Genomic DNA, 18,713 nt, shown 5'->3' with positions numbered 1-18,713 from the left:
CGCGACCCCCTGGAGGTCAGCGCACAACCAACATGAGGATATAGAAGAGTTTCTAAATCCAGCAGTCTCCTATGGTCATTAGTCAGCACAAAGGCGCTGCAGTTTACCACTAATCAGGGAACCTCAGTTTGAGTGTACTGTGCTCACATAGAGTATGTCATAAAGACATGCAACTTATGAATGTGAATGAATGTTGGTGGTGGTCGGAGGGGCCGTAGGCGCTGATTGGCAGCCATGTTTCTGTCAGTCTACCCCAGGGCAGCTGTGGCTACAGATGTAGCTTACCACCACCGGTATGACTGTGTCTGAACGAATACTGGACTCTGTAAAGCACTCTGGGTATCATGAAGGGCGCTATATAAATCCAACTTGATTGATTGATTGATAACCTGTCCTCGATTCATTGACTGTATATTGTGTGCTGTGTCGTTTGAATGACTGCACCCAATACCCATGCCATGATGGACTGGACTGTACAGTAGGAGCACAATGACAAAGATACCCCCCCCCCCTCTTAAAGGGCACTTCACCGCTGGGAATCCAAAGGTCAATTGAAATTGGGTCACCTATGTAGTAGAAATGTGCAATTGTTTGTGCGATTTGTGCCTTATGGCCAGAGAAAAGACAGAACATGTATTTTGCACACACTGATCGTAGAATATCCCCCTCACTGTCCTCATCATGGCCGATATGGTGAACGTCGTGTAGTTTGAACGCAGCTAAATCCGCAGGGATCTGTGAGAGACACTCTGAACACTCATTCAGGGGGACGGTTTTGACGGATGTCATTGAAATCGTTCCTCTTGATTGGATTATCTCTTCACAATAAGACAGCAGCACAACGAGGCCATCCGAGGTTTGTGAGTGGTTCCTGACAGTAGTGTGAGACAGGGCAGCTCCCCCGGGTAACTGCAGCTCCCCTGTGTGTGTCTCTCTTTCGCTGAGTATTCGGACCCCCCCCCTCGGACCCCCCCCACTCCGCCCCCACCTCTCCGCTATTGTCATCCACCGCATAACCCATTCAGTCGGCAGCTCAATTAAACAGCTGATGGGTGAACAGGGAGTGTGACGGGCGTCGTTTAGGGAGCAGGGGGCGTGGCAGAGCGAGAGAGAGACCCCGGTGTGGTATCAGAGGAGCGGTATCATCCGCTAGCAGGTGGAGGAAGTCGGCGCTGCCGGTGGCGCCGTGGATCCAGGCCTCTGCCTGCGCTTGATCTCCGGGTTACATAAGAGAGGATCTGGTGACAGCGTGACGGTCCAACCTGCCCCCCCAACCCCCCGTTCGCGAGAGACCGAAGCATTTCCCTGATAATGAAAGTGGGGATTGGGCCTGGGTTATCAGTCACTGGGAGAAGAACGCTGTCTTTTTTTTGGATAATGTTCTAGCTAGATAGAACATTATCTTCCTCTCACACCCACACACACATGCCCACACTGTACCCAATATGCGAGAAGCCACGTTTCCCGCCGGCGTGTCTCGACCGTCACACATCCTTCTCTCCCAGGACGCTCTGATGTCATACTGTCATATTGACCAACCGTAGACTCCGCCCACCGCTCTCTCTTCTCTCCCCAGGAGACTGAGATCAGCACGAAACGGAGGGAGCGCCAAACGCTCGAGGAGGAGGTGAAGAGGAAGAGTCAAACATGTCAGACTTTGGTAAGCGCTCCGAAATACCTCTCCGCCCATTCACCCAAACGCTCAAATTGATTCGTACCTGGGGGAGCCTTGACCTGTACCATCTATCATCTCCCCACCTGAACCACCGAACACTGTAGTGACAATTCTCCTCTCAAGTCTATCGCCGATATTATCGTGCAGTCAAGTAAAAAAAAAAACACAAGCGAAGGAATTAATTAATTTTTTTATCGGGATTTTTTTGGTTAAGCCTGGCTTACCCTGGCTTAAGGGAGGAAACGCCACCGTGTGATAGACCGTCTTTCTGGAGGTGATTGTAGAACATAGAATCAGTTTAATTGGATTTGCATGTAGCATTAAAATGTAATTGGTACATGATCTCCATATTGCATTTTAATAACGCGTGGGACGCATTTATGCGTTCCTTATGGGTCAGACTATTCATGATACTAGCTGCAGCGCATATGGAGATACTGTACATGTACATCTATTGTTAGTTGCGTCCTCGGGGCCCGGCTCTAGCGGTTTTGCCGCTGATGCACACAGCTGAGTGAGTCGAGGCTGTGTGTACGAGTCATGGTCACCCACTGAAGGAGGTCAGCGGTCAGTTACACAAGCCCTCCGCTCCCATGGGCCTCTTCGCCCAGAGGACATCCTCTCAGAAGGTACCCGAAATGTCAGATTGACCTTCACTCTAAACAACGGGGCCGGGGACAGCAGCGAGGAGGCGGTAGAGAGAGAGTAATCACTCCCGACCGCCCGGGAAAACCTCTTTAACGCGGAGCATCGTTCTTTTCTGCGCTCTCACCTTTGACCTTTTCAAGGGTGTATTGTTCCTGTAGCGTATTCCCAGTATGATCGTAATCTGTGTTTTTGTGCTGAGAGATACTAGGAGATCGGGGTGAAATGTAGACATGGCGCCCCGGGGGACGGAAGACCTGAGTTGTCATGGCGAGGAGACAACATGAGAGAACATCTAATCTGCTGAGTCGTACTGTACTGTGTGATGATAGCTCGCACACTGCATCAGCTCCGCTGGACTAATCCTGATATGGTTTGTGTTGTGAATCTAACACACACACACATACACACACACACACATCGGAGACGAGGGGAGCCATCAGGACCCATCAGTGTCAGTGTCCCCCCACCCGGGCTCTCACTGCGGGAGAACTTGGGAGGAGTGAGTCACGGCGCCGCTAACGCTACGGCTAACCAGGCTGTTGGCTGAGGGGTTTCCCTGTCTCCACCGCAGGGGGGGCGAGCCGCCACACCGGCTAATCACTCTCTATTACACCGAGCTGAGGACTCAACCAGCAGACACATCCAGAGCACAGGAATCTGAACGAGCGCTTTGCCACAGTATGACGGGACTGGTCTGAGGACAGCTTGTGTTATGACTGTTGAATATTCTCATTTCATTTCATTACATTCATGTCAGTCTCTGTTTTGGTCTCTCCCGGCTCGTCTCTCTTTATCTAAATGGACACGGAGGGAGAGTGGGGTCAAGTCTTCAGTCAGACCAGGAAGATGAACCTTTTTTTTGTAGGACACAAGAAGTCTGTTTGTGATTCTGAATATCTTTGCTCACGGGCGCACCAGCTGGCCACGGCCGATTGTAGAATTTGAATCGGGAGGTTTATTTACCGTACGTAATGAAACCCTGCCGTTATTCTCCCGCCTTTCTGAGAGAGGTAGCGGCCATGTTTGTAAACAGGTCGTTCTGGAGCATGCGTTAAGGGGCAGTGTTCAGTGCGAGAGCCGCGTCCCATCTGCCATCCCTTCCCGGGGACGCGTTGTTTGTACTTAACGTCAGCTCCAATCACGGCCCAGCCCGGATGGCACGTTACCTAGGGGATGAGCATCAGCTTAGCATCATCATCATCACCACCGCTAACACAGTATCGGTGACGAAGGCCGACGCCGTACCAGAACCAATCAAATCACTGCACAGGTGTGCAGACAACAGTAATCCAGCCGGATCGGCGGGCATGACGGCCGTCGTTCTGCGGCCATGAACACGAGCGCCAGCTCTCCTACTGCCAAATGGTTAGACAAAAAAGAAATAATGTTTGATAATTTACAAAGTTAGTTATTTTTCTATCTAAATGTACTCAAGAATTCACATGTAAAAAAAAAAAAAGTTAAAATGTGTAATTTCAATGAGCAGTTACGTTTGAATATCACCACGCCGGTCGCATCCGCCAATCACATCCCTCGCCCTCGGATGAGAAAAGTGATGGACCACCAGTTTTTTGTTCTCATGTATTTGGGAAGGTGGTCCTCAGGATTGTTTTACGAATCAATAAAGGGGCTTAAGTTACAAAAGGCTGAGAACCCCTGGGCCACCGTCTCATATCGGCCCAGTTGTTTGGAGATTCCGACAGCGTACCACAAGCGTTCAAGATGGCCGCCGAGAGTGAGAGTGTTGTGCACAAGAGAGAGTCGCCGGTGACGGTGGGGTCGGCGAGCCTCCCGCGAGCAGGTCAGGCGCTCGCTCCGCGGACAGCAGCCTCATCCGTCACGGCCCGCTCTAATGAGACACGCGGCGGTCCGGACAGACCCGGCCCGCCTCCTCACAGATACCCTCCCGACAAAGACAGGAATCCCATGTGTTCAGAACGTGCGCCTAATTGCCCGGTTCTGTCGGTCAAAACACGTTATCCACCCGCCTTCCTCTGCCCCCAAACAACGAATAGAAGATATTTTAATGACCTCCTCGTCGGCAGAAATTATAGACTTTATTCATACTCTATGAAAATATGAACTTGTGCATTTCTCATCTGGGGTTGCTAGGGCGTGCTCGTGGCGAGGATGTGGCCGTTGTTATGGAGCGACATGTTTGTTCCTCAGTAGATCTCCTTTGTTCCTCAGTAGATCTCCTTTGTTCCTCAGTAGATCTCCTTTGTTCCTCAGTAGATCTCCTGTGTCTGTCCGTTAGTGATCCAGCCTGGTCCAGTTTGGAGATAAGAGATCGATGGGTGTGGATTGGAATGCCGATGCAATCATGCGCTTCTACAGGAAAGAGCAGGATTGACTGGAGGTCAACTGATGCAAATTGAAATGCCAACGATTTTTGATGAGAGGGAATTGGGATGAATGGGCTGGTGCAGAGCTCTGAGACTGCTTCCCCTTCCGTGTACTGTACTTACAGTATGTGCCCCCCGCTGGCTCCCCACCCTCACACACACACACTTAAGACATCATGATGAATCGGTATTTCCCCTCTTTGGCGTGCACAGTACGTGTGATACGTCACGTTCTACATCGCGAGTCGCTCGCATTACACGCGGTCTGCGCGTCCGTACGGCCATCCGCGAGTCTCTCGGTCCGTCTCCCGTTCAAACATGGCCGCCCCCTTCATAAGCGAAGCGTCCGGGAGACAGGAGCGCCACGCCGCGCTGTCAGAAGCCATTAGGAACACACTTACTGCGAATCTATCATGCATGAGCAGGGAGGAGTCCCAGCTCCCCGTAGGAACAACACGAGCCTGAAATACGGCTCACAACAAGCCAGCTCTCCAGTTCACACTCCTAATAGTCTCCGCCGCACGCCTCGCGGACGTTGATTGAATGTAATTAAGTTCTGCTCCTCGGCAATGAGGGGCCATTTTTAATCTCCCCCTGACACACTCGGGCGGGGAGAAGGGGCGGGGTAGGATGGCGTACAGGGGGGGTGGGCAGGGGGGCGTCGAGGGGGTATTAAAATGCAAATCCTGTTCTCGTTCCCTGGTGCGTCACGGGAGGCGTCGCGGCGGTTTCTCTACGAACCCGTCGCAGTAAAAGCCCGTTCGTCGGTTGGTGTCGTCAGGGTAACGCGTCTGTTCGCCACCTCACTGTCCTGGATGTGATATCAATTTCAAACCTTTATTTATACTCGTTTTTTTATTTATTTTATATTTATACTGAGGTTTACCTCATAGTGCGAAAACAAGACGATCGTTTGATCGGGTCTGGTAAGATATGGCTCTAGCTTCAGTCGCGCTTTCTGGGACAGACGAGCGAACCGGTTCATCCCGCCTCCCCCGGATGAAAAACGCACGGTCGGCAGTATCGCCGGCGACACGTCAGCCGAGCGCAGTACTCGGGCCCAATCACGCTGGCCTCCGGGGGGCCTGAACACCGCCTGAACACTGCCTGAACACTGCTGTGTGTCCGTGTCTCCCCTCTCTAGGAGGATGAGCCTCAAGATGCTCTCCAGGAGAAGCAGCCCCTGAGCCTCCAGGTGTTCACCAACAGCCAGGCATCTGAGTATGACAAGGTAAGAGAGTCTCACGCTCGCCTCATCAACCCTGCCTCTATATTCATTCATTCATTCATTCATTCATTCATTCATTCATTCATTCATTCATTCATTCAATCATATGTTTAACAAACATTAAACATGCATAAACTATGCCCTCTCCCCAAGATAAGACCAGATTATGGCCCTCTCTCCCCCAGATAAGACCAGATTATGGCCCTCTCTCCCCCAGATAAGACAAATAAGCAGTCTGTCCGCGCCATCCAGAAGAGTATCTTCATATATACCGCAACGGTATTACTCTCGTCCGAACGCGTCTCGATGACTGGAGGGTTTTCAGTCTGCAGAGCGGCGGCCATGTTTTTTTTTTTCCCTCCTCATCCTCTACACTTCCTGTCCTATCAGATGGGACCGCCGTCTCCCGCTGTAACAGATGAATGTGTTTATCTCCCTTAAAGCCCAGGATGTTGCTCCTGCCCCCCCCCCCCCCCCCCGTTTCTCTGCTCGCCCTGAGCCTTCGATTCTATTAGAGATTCTATTAGACCATCCTCTTAGCCCCCTCGGACCCCAAAACAATTTCCTGGCGAAGCCGGTTGGCAGGCGGCCGCCCCGTCGAGTGGCGGACGAGACGGGCGTGGGACGCCGGTGTCCGATGCGTCGGGGGCGGCCGTCGCCCGGCGTTATCCCGGAGACGGATATGAGGGCGGCGCCTCGCGGGAGCCGCGCCGATATTAGCTCCTCGCCCCCACGCCCCCCCCCCCCCCTCGCGTTCCCGATCGCTATCGCCTCGCCTGGGGTCGGCTCGCCCCCTTCCCACTCCCCCCTCCCCAAACCCGTACCCGTCTCTCTCCGTCCGAGCCGGCCGAATCAGCCGCGTCGTTGTTTCTCTCCGACGCGCGTGGGCGGCCCCTGTGTTGTCGTAGCCCCTAACCGCCTCCTTCCTCTCTCATTAGTCATTTATGGCAGGAATGGAGATCACCACAACACGCCTGCAGGCAGCTGATCGTGTCAGAAGATAGGCTCGAAATACTAACCGCCGCCCCTGGGTCAAAGTACAAGCGCTCTGTCTCGTCGTCACGGAAACAGTCAACACCGACGCCGCAGAAGTCCATGTGGGCGCGTAACAGTACGGGAGCGGAGCTCTTTAAATCCGACTCGACTCGACCACCAGGACAACCGATTATCGTTGCAAATTGCAGGATCGCTAATGCTATGCGTCTCTGACAGCGAGACCGGGAGAGACGCGCTGTTCCGCCCACATTATTACAGCTGAAGGTTTTAATGGCGTCCAGCCGACCCTGCTGTCCGCCCACCGTGTGACGCTAGCACCCCCTCCCCAGACAGCAAGCGGATCTGGGCCATATGTGGGCCGGAACTAAGCCGCATGTGCCAGATCTGGCCTGTATATGGCCCTGATCTGATTGCTGTATCTGGGCCGTACCGAACGTCTCACCCTCCTCCTCTGTCTGCGCAGGTGAAGTCGGAGTATGTCCTGCTCAGAGGGATCCTCGGCGCTGTGATCCGGGAGAGAGATTCAGCCCTGTGGGAGAAGAACCAGCTCCAAGTCAAACTGGAGAACCTAGAGCAGGTGCTCAAGGTGAGACGCCACACGTAGGCTTCCGACGAGGGGGGCGGGGCTTGTCGTCCGTGCGTTCGTGTCCCCCTCCGCCCGGCGCTCCCCGCAGACCGCTCCCCCCGACCCCGACTCCCAGTCCGGCCCCTCCGCCGTGGCGTCTTCCTCTTTACCGTAGTCTTCCTCTCTCTGCCCGGCCGTCTTCCTCTGTACCATAGTCTTCCTCTCTCTCTGACTGTCTAATGCCCCTGACCTGTCTGTTGCCTTCTAGTGCCGAGGTGGGAGGTGTGGCCAGGAGCTGGGAAAAGACTAGACGTTTGGACCCCCCCCCAAACCCCATTCCCCCTCCCTCCCTACTCCCCAATCCCGCCCCCTCCCTCCCCTCTCCTCCCCCCTGCTAGATTGATAAGGTATCACTGCTACGTCTGTCCGTATGAGGGAGCAGCCCCACTCAACCCCATTCCGAATGCTGTTCTCTGACCCGGTGGCCATGCCGTCTCTCACCGTCTCCCTGGGCTGCTTCCTGTGTGAATGGGGGCAGCTGGGCTGTAGGAGCGGAGCACTGTGGAATGGGGTCATGCATGATGAAGCAGATCTGTCTGTCTTGTGTGAGTCTGGCTGTGAGTGGGAGTCGGGGGGAGGGGGGGGGAGGGGGGGGGCACTGGGCGGGATTCACTGTTCACCACGACGTCACACGAGCTTGATTAACTAACCTGTCGGCATGAAGATGTCTCTTGCCCCCCCCCCCCCCCCACCAACAATCCTGCCAGTTTGTTTTCAAAGCAGTGAGATGACCGGTTGGCACTTTTGACATGTTTTGAGAAAGGCCTGGCCTATCGGCGTTGTTTTGGATGGCTTTTTCTGTTGTTATGGATGACCACCGACAAGTGAGCACGCATCGGAGTTTGCTCACCCTTTTCGTGCTACTAAACAAACCTCGTATTGATCGTGCAAAGATCAGCTAAAGACAGCATTGCAGCAATGAGACTTCTGTTTTGTGTTACCTAAAGGGGGGCGGCAAACCCTCGATTTGATCATAGGTTTTAAAGCACAGCCAAGCGTCTCCAGTCCTCTCACACAGACTCAAACCTACATTATGGTACAGATTCGGAGCGCACGATCCTATACCGATCCTATACCGATCCTATACCGATCCTATACCGATCCTATACCGATCCTTTACCGATCCTATACCGATCCTATACCGATCCTATACCGATCCTATACCGATCCTTAACCGATCCTATACCGATCCTATACCGATCCTATACCGATCCTATACCGATCCTTTACCGATCCTATACCGATCCTATACCGATCCTATACCGATCCTTTACCGATCCTATACCGATCCTATACCGATCCAATACCGATCCTCGGTGTAAAGATCTGCACTCGACCTCCGTCGTGGAGATCATTAGACACAAACCGTCCACTGACATTACGTTTACCACTATACCGCGGTGGTGACATCATTCAGGTCATGAATAGTGGATGGCTAAAAGCGGTGACATCAGTTACAGGGGTCACGACCCCCCCCGCTGTGCTCGTGACCCACCACACACACCACACACACACACACACACACACAACACACCCCGTGTTGATTTGGGGATGAAAACAGAGGACTGGAGAGGCATTCTGGCCTGACCCCCTGGGGTTTTTGGTTTCTACTAACAGTAGTCCTCTCTGTGCCCCCCCCCCCCATCACCCCCCCCCCCCCCCATCACCCCCCCCCCCAGCATATGCGCGAGGCTGCGGAGAGGAGGCAGCAGCTGGAGCTGGAGCATGAACAGGCCCTGGCTGTACTCAATGCAAAGCAGCAGGAGATCGAGCTCCTGCAGGAGGTAAGGGATCCCGGGGGGGGGGGCGCCGACCGACGACCCGGGGGGCGGGGCTTCTCTCTCGTCCTGGGTAAAAGAGCTCGGCGTGGCCACGCCCACCATGGCGTTTCCTCTCCGAACCCCCCGCCCGCCCTCGGCGGTCTCACCTGCCCCAGAGGCTGCTGGGAGAGAGAGAGGGCGCTGCCCGCCGGGCACGTCCGCCCCTCAGAACCAGCCGCCCGCGGCCACGGCGGGGACAGATACGATGTGACGTTTTCTTTTTTTTAGAACGGCTCGCTAAAAAAACGCCGGGGCGAGACGGATGATTCATCGACTCCCTCCGAGGAGAGCGGCTGACGTCGCGACCGTGGCGTGCGAGCGGCGAGCGCGATAGGAGGAGGCGTCGGCGGCGTCTTGTCTGGCATCTCAGCTGCCTGCGTCGCAGCTTTCCTGTTGTGATACTAATTTTAGAGCTAGCCATAAACAGGCAGATAGTGTTCTCTCTCATTAGCAGGGAGAAGCTCATTAGGGCGCCATCTCTCTTAAGAGACGCCGGCTGCGTTCTGCGTTCTGTCTTTGAATTAATTGCCTGCGAAGTGGATTCGTGAAATCGGAACGTCTGCAGATGTTCCCTCGTTCGTGTGGAACCTTTGGTTTCTCAACAGATGTTCTCAGACACAATAAGTAAACTAGCATGCATTATTTTATGTTTTATGTACAGTACACTGAGTTTATATTACACATAGATTAATCATCCTGAATACATTCATACCTAGTTTGAAGAGAGATCTATATTTCAGATTCATTCAACATCGTTTATTTTAAATATAACTGGAATTTATTGAGTTTGCACACAGCTATAGAAGCTACCAATGGATGGCACATCTGCCAGATTTAAATGTCCGTTTCAGCGCTTGCGTTGACTGTAGCAACGTTAACGTTAGTGAGCTGAACACAGACTCCTATTTTCCAGGCTCAGGTTGAGGCCAAGAAGGAACATGAGGGCGCCGTCCATCTGTTAGAGGTGAGTGTCGGACACCCGGGGGATAGGGGGGGGGTTAGGGTTAGTGTGTCTGTATGGTTGGCTGACCGTCTGGTTTCAAGGTGTGTGTGTGTGTGTGTGTGTGCGTGCGTGTGTGCGTGTGTGTGTGTGTGTCAGACTGCCAGTCGGATGTGTACAGTAAGGGCCTAGAGCCAGTGACATGTCCCTGATGACCTCATTTGCAGAAACCAGATCTGTAGATAATGGGGCTTGTCTAAAGACAGGCCTGATTAAATGCTATTGTGTTGGAATGATTTTACCTCATTTATATTAGCAGGCAGTAAAAAAAAATGAACTGTGTGCTCTGTGAATTAGTATAATGAACCATATTATTCTCTAACCATGCATTATCTATCATTATCTGTTATTTCATATTATTCATAGACAAGTTCATTATCTATTCTTTAAATGAATCTAATTGATGAATAGTTTTGCATGAGTGCTACGGAAGACCTTATTTCACGTGTAGTGGGGCTTAATTGATTTCTTTATATCTCAATTTCTATATATCTCTTTTCACTGTGTTATTGGTGTGTGTTTTATGCATACACAGAACCACTTGGACAGCATGCAGGTATTTCCGAATTGTTTTTATTTACCTTGATATCTCTCGTCTCTACTTGTACAGTACATTGGATGTATCCCTCTACTGTATCTTTCTGGCTTTTTGAGGTAATTAAAGTAAAAACATTTTGTATGGGATATGGTCATGATTTTAAGAATGGATCGATTTGTATTCTTATGCACACATCACCCAAAGGTGAAAGTCAGTTTTGGTGTGAGAGTTATTGTTTTGGTTTATTCTATTTGGAACCATGAGCTGAGCAAACATAATCCATGGCATGAAACAGTTGTCACTGTGCTGTCGTAGACTGTAGAATATAGAAGCTGTCCATCCATACACTCTGCTGTCGTAGACTGTAGAATATAGAAGCTGTCCATCCATACACTCTGCTGTCGTAGACTGTAGACTATAGAGGCTGTCCATCCATACACTTTGCTGTCGTAGACTGTAGACTAGAGGCTGTCCATTCATCCACTCCGCGGTCGTAGACTAGAATATAGAAGCTGTCCATTCATCCACTCTGCGGTCGTAGATTGTAGACTATAGAGGCTGTCCATTCATCCACTCTGCGGTCGTAGACTGTAGAATATAGAAGCTGTCCATCCATCCACTCTGCGGTTGTAGACTGTAGAATATAGAAGCTGTCCATCCATCCACTCTGCGGTCGTAGACTGTAGACTATAGAGGCTGTCCATTCATCCACTCTGCGGTCGTAGACTGTAGAAGCAGGCTGGATGTATAGAGCTGAGTGCTTCCCAGAGGCTGCCCATCACACGTGAATGGGACTCGCTCTTCTCCTCCAATCAGCTGGTCATCAGCGTGTGCTCGCATCTGAACCCCAGCTCTACTGTTGAGTCTCTGAAGAAGAAGTTCTGACAGGGGGGGTCAGGACATCACACAGATGTCATACATGAATCCAGACGGAAGGTCCACTAGGCCAACTATAGCTCTAGATGAATCCACACTGAAGATATACTAGGCCTAGTTTAGCTCTGGATAAATCCATACTGAAAGTCTACTAGGCCTACTGTACTGTACTGTAGCTCTGGATGAATCCACACTGAATATCCACTAGGCCTACTCTAGCTCTGGATGAATCCACACTGAATATCCACTAGGCCTAGTCTAGTTCTGGATGAATCCACACTGAATATCCACTAGTTGTACTCTAGCTCTGGATGAATCCACACTGGAAGATCCACTAGGCCAAGTCTAGCTCTAGCTAGGACTTTTGCTTCATGCCTGAAGGACTGGAGGAAAAGCTGACTCAGTTATTATAGTGATGGCATTTTAACATTGGTATCCCCCCCCCCCAAAAAAAAAAAACTCCAGCGCTCCATACAGAGACAGATAAAAAGACTTGATATGTTCCTCCTGTTATATATCAAGTTCACTGTGTGTGGAGTGGAATGTATCGCAGCATGAGTATCACAGGGCTGCTACTTGTCATGCAGGAGATGGCTTTTTTGCGCCGCTAATAGGCTATCCACCCAACCATTGAATCATACGCAGGCAGTGGACTGGAAAGGTCTTCCCTCATCTAATAGCATGTTCATGCCCTGCCGAACAATTCGTCTGCACGAAAGCCACTCAGAGTCTTTAAGACAGCTCCACAGACACGCAGTGGGGCGGCAAGGCGGCCATTGTTGTGCTTTTGGACAGTGGCGCAAGCTCCACGGTCATCTCAGGATCACTACCCCGGGGCGGCGAGATGTGGGGCAGACTCGGGTTCGTGTCGTGTGAGACCGATGTGATCTTAGGGTAGACGGACACGCGCTAAATCGTCATCGGGGGCAAATCGTGAGCTGGGCGACCCTTGGAGCTCCCGCGCCGACTGTACGCTCTCACAGGCCAGCATGGGAGACGGCGTTTCACACCCGAGGATTTGACCGCATGGTTCTGCAATGTCGTCAGCTGCTGTCGCCCCTTCCTTGTTAGCTGTGTTACTCACGATGACTCTTGCCTCTATTCTACTATCTCTATGCAATGAAGTTGAGGAGCGTTTCCCGCACTTTGAACACAGTGCAGTTTTTGGTATGCATACTTCCTCTTAGCAAGAGGCTGCTCTTTAGAATCATGTTCATTACTGTTACTGTCGTCTTGCATGGGATTTGCATATTGTGAAATCTGTCATAGTCTAGGTGTTTAGCAGTGGTCTGTATTTTTGCTTTATAGGAACCCTTTCACCCCTTTTCTCAGTAATGAATGACCCCGCATTTTAAAGTGTAATATCCCATTCCTCATTTTTGTTGTCGTTTTACAGTGTTTACATAATATCTTAAAGATTTTCAAACTTCTTTCTCACTTTCTCTCCTTCTCGTTCTACCATTTTGTCCGTCTCTCTTTCCTTCATCTCTCTCTCTTTCGCTGTCCGTGTCTCTCATCGGTCAGGCCAAAGTCCGAGAGCTGGAGGAGAAATGTCGGACTCAGAGTGAGCAGTTCAACCTCCTGTCCAAAGAGCTGGAGAAGTTCCGGCTGCAGGCAGGGAAGTTCGATATCCTCGTCAGCGACCCCTTAACCGTATGTGAATCCCCGGGATCTCCCAACAAGACCCTCTCCCAGCTCCTCAACGGACTGGCTGCCCCCATAGGGAAAGGTTAGTAGCGCCCCTTCGGCCCTGAGCACACCAAGCGGGTGTGGCTTGGTTTGCGCATCAGAGACTGCCCACAGAAAACAAGCATGTCGTCGGCGAATAAATATATATTTTTAGTCATTTGAGAGCCGTGCGTGCATGGTAGACCACCAATAAGATTTAATAGAGCCTGTTACAGTGATGCAAGAGACACTTTAGTATAAACAATCTCCCAGTGTATGATGAAGTGGGAGCAGCATGCAGCTACGCTTGAAATTGGATATGCGGAAGGCGTCGCTTATGACGCGCACAGGGACAAACACCGAGCTAGTAATGAAATAATCAATCACGGTGGAGCACACCCACCAGAGCGCTTAGCCACCGCAGCGTTCCACATACAATAACTGAATACCGTACCTACATGACAGTACTAAGACCTTGGTATCAGCTGTGTGCCCAGTTACACCGTACGATACCGAATGGAGATGTACCGCATGTGATTTAACGCTCGTTTTACATACGGTTACTCATAGAGAGATGATATTAATAGACGTGAAGCGATATTCTGAGTGTTTCCTTTGTTCCGCTCCCCAGGCAATGAGAGTCCGGTGAGCAGATCGGTGATATCGGAGTTCATCCGACCGCTCCAGACCAGCGGGGACAAGCCAGAGCTGCTGTCGGTCAAGCCAACGTTCCTCACCCGCAGCCAAGCAGGCAGCCCCGCGCAGGCATTCCTCTCCGATGTGGGTCCCGCACCACCCTCTCCTGTCCTGTCTGTCTGTCTGACTGTCCCACCACCCACATGTCTGTCTGTCTGTCTGTCTGACTGTCCCACCACCCACATGTCTGTCTGTGTCTGTCTGTCTGTCTGTCTGTCTGTCAGTCCCACCACCCACATGTCTGTCTGTGTCTGTCTGACTGTCCCACCACCCACATGTCTGTCTGTGTCTGTCTGTCTGACTGACTGACTGACTGACTGACTGACTGACTGACTGACTGACTGACTAACTGTCTGACTGACTGACTTACTTTGACTGTCTGTCAGTCCCATCCCCCACATGTCTGTCTGTCTGTCTGTCTGTCTGTCTGTCTGTCTGTCTGTCTGTCTGTCTGTCTGTCTGTCTGTCTGACTGATTGACTGACTGACTGACTGACTGACTTTGACTGTCTGTCAGTCCCACCACCCACGTCTGTCTGTCTGTCTGTCTGTCTGTCTGTCTGTCTGTCTGTCTGTCCCACCACCCACCTCTGTCTGTCTGTCTGTCTATCTGTCAGTCCCACCACCCACATGTCTGTCTGTCTGTCTGTCTGTCTGTCTGTCTGTCTGTCTGTCTGTCTGTCTGTCTGTCTGTCTGTCCAGCCACCCACACCGTCCGCCCGGCGACCCATTCATTCATCCTTCCGCCCATCCATTCGACCAGTCAACAAAAACACCCATTCAAGTAATCCCTCAGTTTTAGCTCAGCCGTGTGAGATGGTGGAGAACAAGTGGCCCTGATGTTCTAATGGAGATAGATATAAGCCTCGCTGATAAAAAAGCACTGTAGCACACTTCTTTATCCCAACAAGGTCGCCGCCATAGACTATAAAATACACATCTTTCATGATTGCAAACAGAGCTCTCCCTGTTGTGCCAGTCAGAGCGCGGTGTGTGTGTGTGATTGAGAGGCAGGGCTGAGGGAACACACCACGAGAAGCCATCATTCTGCCAGTGTGAGGCCCAGAGGACGGGGGTGTGAAAGACCCAATCTGCTCCCTTTCACACCGCACCGCTGAGTGTCGGCCGTGCCCTCCAAGCACGAGGCGCCGCCATCACGGAGGGAACAATCATGATCATTCCCTCGTGCTTTGATCAGCATCTGGCGAAGCGTCGACTCGGAAAAACGGGCGGAAAAAAAACGTGACAGGAAAAATGTAACCTTTGATTTCTGTTCTCTTATCAGATGGAAAAAGAACTAAGCTCAACCACCAGGTCCAAACCCAGATTCACAGGCAAGGTCCGTCTGTGCATCGCCCGCTACAGGTGAGCAGCGGTGTAACTTCTGCTTCCTGTTTGCAGCCGAGACAGATCTCCCTAACAGTCCCACCCAAGCAAAACTAAAACAGTGTTTTCCTACAGCTCACACACGTTTAAGCTCGTCTCTCAGTATTGATGCAGCGCTCTGCTCTCGCCAGAGAAAACGACCTGTCAGCAAGAAATAATTGGAATCCCCCAGAACAAAGGCAAACACGGGACCGAGCCCCCATGCTGTCCACCTCCACTCTATCTCTCTGTCTCATTTAGCCAGGGAAACGGTGGAGTTTAGATTAGGTTCTCTTTAGTGCAGCACTCAGCGCTTCCCTCCTTCATGGAGTTACACGACCGCTGCAGTGTTTGTAGATAGAACTGGAAAGGATTTTCTTGGATTTGTTTAAAGTCGCACTGAAATGAAAAAAGCATTCTGTCCCATTTTGGTTCACATAATTGGTCATAGTGTTCACCCCTTCAACGATGTATGCCAAAAAAATTACAAAATGCTACTTTTGTTGTAATCTTATATCAAAGTATATAATTTCTTACTTCCTGGAAAACGGTAGGTCACTTGCAATGACGACAACAGGTACCTTAGATTTTAGGCCAATAATCTCACGACATCCACGCGTCAATCAACGCTATCCTTCTATCGAATCTGTCTAAAGTTCTTAAAACCCGCCCACTTGTCCATGTTCCAATCAAATTCCTCTAAACATATGTTCCGCCCTCATAGCTTGTATGCGTCGGAAATACGTCAAACTACGGAAGTTAGATGATCTCAAACGTCCGTTTCAGTGCGTCTTTAGAACGATTGTATTCTGGAACTGGATGCTTGGGTTTTCCTTTTTTTGGAGATGTACTGTATTCTTGTTCTCTCACCAGTTATAACCCTTACGATGGACCCAATGAGCATCCTGAGGCAGAGCTCCCCCTGGTGGCGGGGAAGTACCTCTACGTGTACGGCACCATGGATGACGACGGCTTCTATGACGGTCAGATATACAGCTGCACACTACTGTCTCACACCATAGACTAGTATGTACTAAACGTGAATAGCTGTCCGTTATATACAGTATGAAGAACAATCTGCTAATGTTGTGTCTCTTCGGTCCTCAGGAGAGTTGTTGGACGGACAGCAAGGCCTCGTCCCGTCCAACTTCGTGGACCTCGTTCAGGATGAGGAGACGCCCTCCGTTCAGCAACGGGACAGAGGCAAGGAGCCGGGCTTCCTCAACCACAGCAGCCTGGGCCCTCAGGGGTCGGGGGTCGGCGGGGTGAACGTCGGCATGGGCAGCCTGAGCGGCCTGGGCAGCTTGGGCAGCCTGCTGTCCGACAGTAAGCTGGACTGCCTGGGCACCGGCGGCGGGGTCAGCCTGGGCATGGACCTCCTGGGCCCCTGCAGCAACGGCACGGGGACCCTGGACATGAGCATCGACGAGATCGGCGAAGACGTCGTGCCTTACCCGCGCCGCATCAACCTGATCAAGCAGCTGGCCAAGAGCGTCATCGTGGGCTGGGACCCGCCGGTGGTGCCGCCCGGCTGGGGCGCGGTCAGCGGCTACAACGTCCTCGTGGACAAGGAGGTGCGCATGAGCGTGCCGTTCGGCGGCAGGACAAAGTCCCTGGTGGAGAAGCTGGACCTGGCCACGCACACCTACCGCATCTCGGTGCAGAGCGTCACGGACCGAGGGCCTTCGGACGAGCTGCGCTGCACCCTGCTGGTGGGGAAGGACGTGGTGGTGGCGCCCTACTACCTGCGCGTGGACAACATCACGCAGGCGTCCGCCGAGCTGTCGTGGATGCCCAGCAACAGCAACTACGGACACACCATCTTCCTCAACGGCGGGGAGTACGACGCGGTCAAGGCGGGCGGCTACAAGTACCAGTTCTTCAACCTGAAGCCCATGACCGTCTACAAGGTGAAGGCCGTGGCCAGGCCGCACCAGATGCCCTGGCAGCTGCCGCTGGACCAGAGGGAGAAGAGGGAGATCTCTGTGGAGTTCTGCACCCAGCCTGCAGGTCAGCCGGCCTCGCCTCCTCACAACCCACCCCCCTCTCGCTCTCTCACAACCCACCCCCCTCTCACCCTCTCCCAACCCACCCCCCTCTCACCTCCTCACAACCCCCACCCCCCTCTCACCCTCTCCCACCCCACCCCCCTCTCACCCTCTCCCAACCCACCCCCCTCTGACCTTCTCCCAACCCACCCCCCCTCTCACCCTCTCCCAACCCACCCCCCTCTCACCCTCTCCCAACCCACCCCCCTCTCACCTCCTCACAACCCCCACCCCCCTCTCACCCTGTCTCAATCCACCCCCCTCTCACCCTCTCCCACCCCACCCCCCTCTCACCCTCTCCCAACCCACCCCCTCTCTCAACCCACCCCCCTCTCACCCTCTAACAACCCACCCCCTCTCACCCTCTCCCACCCCACCCCCCTCTCACTCTCTCCCAACCCACCCCCCTCTCACCCTCTCCCAACCCACCCCCCTCTCACCCTCTTCCAACCCACCCCCCTCTGACCTTCTCCCAACCCACCCCCCCTCTCACCCTCTCCCAACCCACCCCCCTCTCACCCTCTCCCACCCCACCCCCCTCTCACCCTCTCCCACCCCACCCCCCTCTCACTCTCTCCCAACCCACCCCCTCTCACCCTCTCCCAACCCACCCCCCCTCTCACCCTCTCCCAACCCACCCCCCTCTGACCTTCTCCCACCCCACCCCCCTCTCACTCTCTCCCAACCCACCCCCCTCTGACCTTCTCCCAACCCACCCCCCTCTCACCCTCTCCCAACCCACCCCCCTCTCACCCTCTTCCAACCCACCCCCCTCTGACCTTCTCCCAACCCACCCCCCTCTTACCCTCTCCCACCCCACCCCCCTCTCACCCTCTCCCAACCCACCCCCCTCTCACCCTCTCCCACCCCACGCCCCTCTCCCAACCCACCCCCCTCTCACCCTCTCCCAACCCACCCCCCTCTCACCCTCTCCCACCCCACGCCCCTCTCCCAACCCACCCCCCTCTCACCCTCTAACAACCCACCCCCTCTCACCCTCTCCCAACCCACCCCCCTCTCACCCTCTCCCACCCCACGCCCCTCTCCCAACCCACCCTCCTCTCACCCTCTCCCAACCCACCCCCCTCTCGCTCTCTCTAACGCCACGTCACATTTCGGGTTTCTGATGTGCGCTCACAGAGCTATCCACTTCCTGATCTCCTCGAGAGGGGAGCTTACTGTAGCC

General features: G+C 52.9%; 1 protein-coding gene across 1 annotated transcript in view; it reads left to right on the top strand.

Moving 5' to 3' along the window:
• Positions 1-1,582: 1,582 nt before the first annotated feature.
• rimbp2b (RIMS binding protein 2b) overlaps positions 1,583-18,713 on the top strand; it is a gene marked incomplete at its 3' end in the record, with an annotated part of 36,447 nt that continues 19,316 nt past the window's right edge. The window contains exons 1-11 of the mRNA XM_084440263.1: positions 1,583-1,660; positions 5,813-5,899; positions 7,356-7,478; positions 9,197-9,301; positions 10,251-10,301; positions 10,873-10,893; positions 13,276-13,480; positions 14,027-14,199; positions 15,400-15,479; positions 16,353-16,462; positions 16,587-17,504. Coding sequence (XP_084296389.1) covers positions 9,200-9,301; positions 10,251-10,301; positions 10,873-10,893; positions 13,276-13,480; positions 14,027-14,199; positions 15,400-15,479; positions 16,353-16,462; positions 16,587-17,504 — 1,660 coding nt within the window. The 5' untranslated portion in view covers positions 1,583-1,660; positions 5,813-5,899; positions 7,356-7,478; positions 9,197-9,199. The remainder of the gene's footprint in view (positions 1,661-5,812; positions 5,900-7,355; positions 7,479-9,196; positions 9,302-10,250; positions 10,302-10,872; positions 10,894-13,275; positions 13,481-14,026; positions 14,200-15,399; positions 15,480-16,352; positions 16,463-16,586; positions 17,505-18,713) is intronic.

The sequence above is a fragment of the Borostomias antarcticus genome (assembly GCF_949987555.1).
Source record: "Borostomias antarcticus genome assembly, chromosome: 6".
NCBI classification, from domain to species: Eukaryota; Metazoa; Chordata; class Actinopteri; order Stomiiformes; family Stomiidae; genus Borostomias; species Borostomias antarcticus.
This window is presented reverse-complemented; position numbering and strand designations above follow the sequence as displayed.